Here is a 2,506-nt window from a genome sequence, read left to right as displayed (position 1 = left end):
AAAATAAAAAAAGAAATATTTAAAAAAAATAAGTAGGCATCTATAAAATCTTTCACAAGATTTCAGAATATCATGTTGAATGCAGAGTGATTTATTTGGTCATCTCCCTGTTGTTCGATATTTACTGTAATTCAGGCACAAATATCCCGTAACTAAGCGTCCTTTTAAGTAAGTACTTGTGGATCCCGATTGCTGCTTTGGGGTTTGTGCCAGGAGAGCAGCCTGGATGGGCCTCTATATGGAAGTGTGTGTGCGTCCTGTATCTGAGAGGAGACCTCCGCCTCCTGCGGATGACGTGGACTCGTCTTCACTTCATAATTTTTAAACATTTTATTTATTTTTATTTTTGATACAGGGTTTCACTACACAGTTCAGACTCATAGTGATCCTCTTGTCTCAGCCCTCCTGGTGCTGGGATTACAGGCATGCACCACCACACCGGGTTCTGGGGCTGGGGTTCCGAAGCTAGCACAGCATGCAGTACCAGGGATCAAACTTGGGACCTTGCACTTGCCAGGCATGTGCTTATGCTGCTGACCTATCTCCTCAGCCCTTAATTTTTTTAAGAGAATAATAAATAGTAAAAAAAAAATTGGGAACAATATAGATTCTTTTTTTTAGGTAGGATCTCGCTATGTAGCCCAGTCTGGCCTTGAACTCAAGAACTCAAGGTGATCCTCCTCCCAAGAGCTGGGATTATAAGCATGCACCACCACACGTAGCTTTTTTTTTTTCTGTGTATATAAATGCATGCAGCTGGTATTCTTCAAACAACTGCTGCTGCTCTAGAGAACTCGAATCTTGAGGCTTTCTCTCAACAGAACTGCAGGCTATGGTCTTGAGGAATAGATTGGATAATGGTGTTTGGATATATTTTTCCAAGCAACTAGCTTAGTGTAAAAATTCAGTGTGAAGTCATCTTTCTCTCAGGATCCACAGAAGTTTCCGGACATCCCAGAAGAGTACACAAGCGCGCTGGAAGATTTCCCCATAGCCACGCCCCAAGGGGTTCAGATGTTCCAGGTGGGTCCGCTGTGCCTCTAGCTGTGTGGCCCTGCGTAGCCCTCCAACACCTTGTGCTCATTACCAGTGGTGACAGAAGGCAGCAGGTGCCCCGCTGTCACCCCAGCTTGCTTCTCTCGGGGGTAACATGGAATCAGGATCTGCATCTCCCTTCTCGGCCAGTATAGCTTATCACCTAGCACTGCCTCTTGCCTTGGCCAGTGCCCACCCTTTTCAACAGTGTCTGGCAGAAAGAGGCTAGATTTTAACCAGAACATACCCTGCCTGTAGCACTCAGTGGAGGTTTTTAACCTAGACTCGGGATACGGGCTCTACTGCCTAGACCAAGGATGGGGAGCCTTTCAGAGGCCAGGCATCCAAACTGCAACCCAAAGCCCACGTAGTCATCACAAAGTGCCACCAACGCAGTTAAGCCTCAACACCCAAGTTTTCAGTTCGGTACTGCTGAGTGAGCTGGCCCGTGTGCCACAGGTCTGCGTGCCCACTTTGGCACATATGCCATCATCGCTGCCTGCCCCAGTTCCTGACTAGAAAGCCACATCTATCCGACCAGGTTTCAGGGCAGTAAAGTCCTGGTGTAAGATAACCTGCTCTGTCATTGCCAGTGTGTGGACCCCCACCAGCCCCCACAAGACCCAGTCGGGCACCCCGTCATGCACCAGGCAGCCCTCAAGCACACCACAGGGGAAGCAGTGTTCGTGGACGACATGCCCCCTGTGGGCCAGGAGCTCTTCCTCGCCGTGGTCACCAGCCCCAGGGCTCATGCCAAGATCATGTAAGGAGATGAAGGTGGCCTCTGTGCTGCCGAGGGGGTTTCAGTTTCATATTCAAACCAAAGCTGATCCGCAAATGCATGGTTTAGAAGCTCCACCTCCGTGTTTCTCAGCACACATGTGTGCTTACACACTTATGCTCGTGTAGCGTCCCATTCCCTCCTCAGTCACTGCAAACCCCTGTGGCCCAGAATGAGCAGACTCCTGTTCTTCAGCACGGGGCCTGCCTCCCGGTCAGTTCCTGAACCTGCTGCAGTTGTGTGCTGTGCATGGGGGAATGCCCACGTGGTCCCCTGCAGTTGTGGGCCTGGAGGAGTCACTCACGTGGTCCCCCTACAGTTGTGGGCCTGGGAGAGTTACTCATGTGGCCCCTTGCAGTTGTGGGCCTGGGGGAATCACTTATGTGTTCCCTCTGCATTGTGGGCCTGGGGGAGTCACTCACGTGGTCTCCCTGCAGTTGTGGGCCTGGGGGAGTCACTCATGTGGTCCCCCTGCAGTTGTGGGCCTGGGAGAGTCACTCATGTGGCCCCCTGCAGTTGTGGGCCTGGGAGAGTCACTTATGTGGTCCCCTGCAGTTGTGGGCCTGGGGGAGTCACTCACATGGCCCCCTACAGTTGTGGGCCTGGGAGAGTCACGTGGTCTCCCTGCAGTTGTGGGCCTGGGAGAGTCACTCACATGGCCCCCTACAGTTGTGGGCCTGGGAGAGTCAC

The 2,506-nt window shown here is 51.6% G+C and overlaps 1 protein-coding gene across 1 annotated transcript in view; it reads left to right on the top strand.

Annotated features, from left to right (window-relative positions):
- Window positions 1-2,506, top strand: part of LOC101571960 (aldehyde oxidase 4) — a 47,044-nt gene that overhangs the window by 22,863 nt on the left and 21,675 nt on the right. Inside the window, exons 16-17 of the mRNA XM_004628601.2 lie at window positions 931-1,023; window positions 1,629-1,798. Coding sequence (XP_004628658.2) covers window positions 931-1,023; window positions 1,629-1,798 — 263 coding nt within the window. The remainder of the gene's footprint in view (window positions 1-930; window positions 1,024-1,628; window positions 1,799-2,506) is intronic.

Source organism: Octodon degus, unplaced genomic scaffold (assembly GCF_000260255.1).
Source record: "Octodon degus isolate 3935 unplaced genomic scaffold, OctDeg1.0 scaffold00025, whole genome shotgun sequence".
NCBI classification, from domain to species: Eukaryota; Metazoa; Chordata; class Mammalia; order Rodentia; family Octodontidae; genus Octodon; species Octodon degus.
Note: the sequence above shows the minus strand (reverse complement) of the source record. Positions and strands in the feature narration are given on the sequence as shown.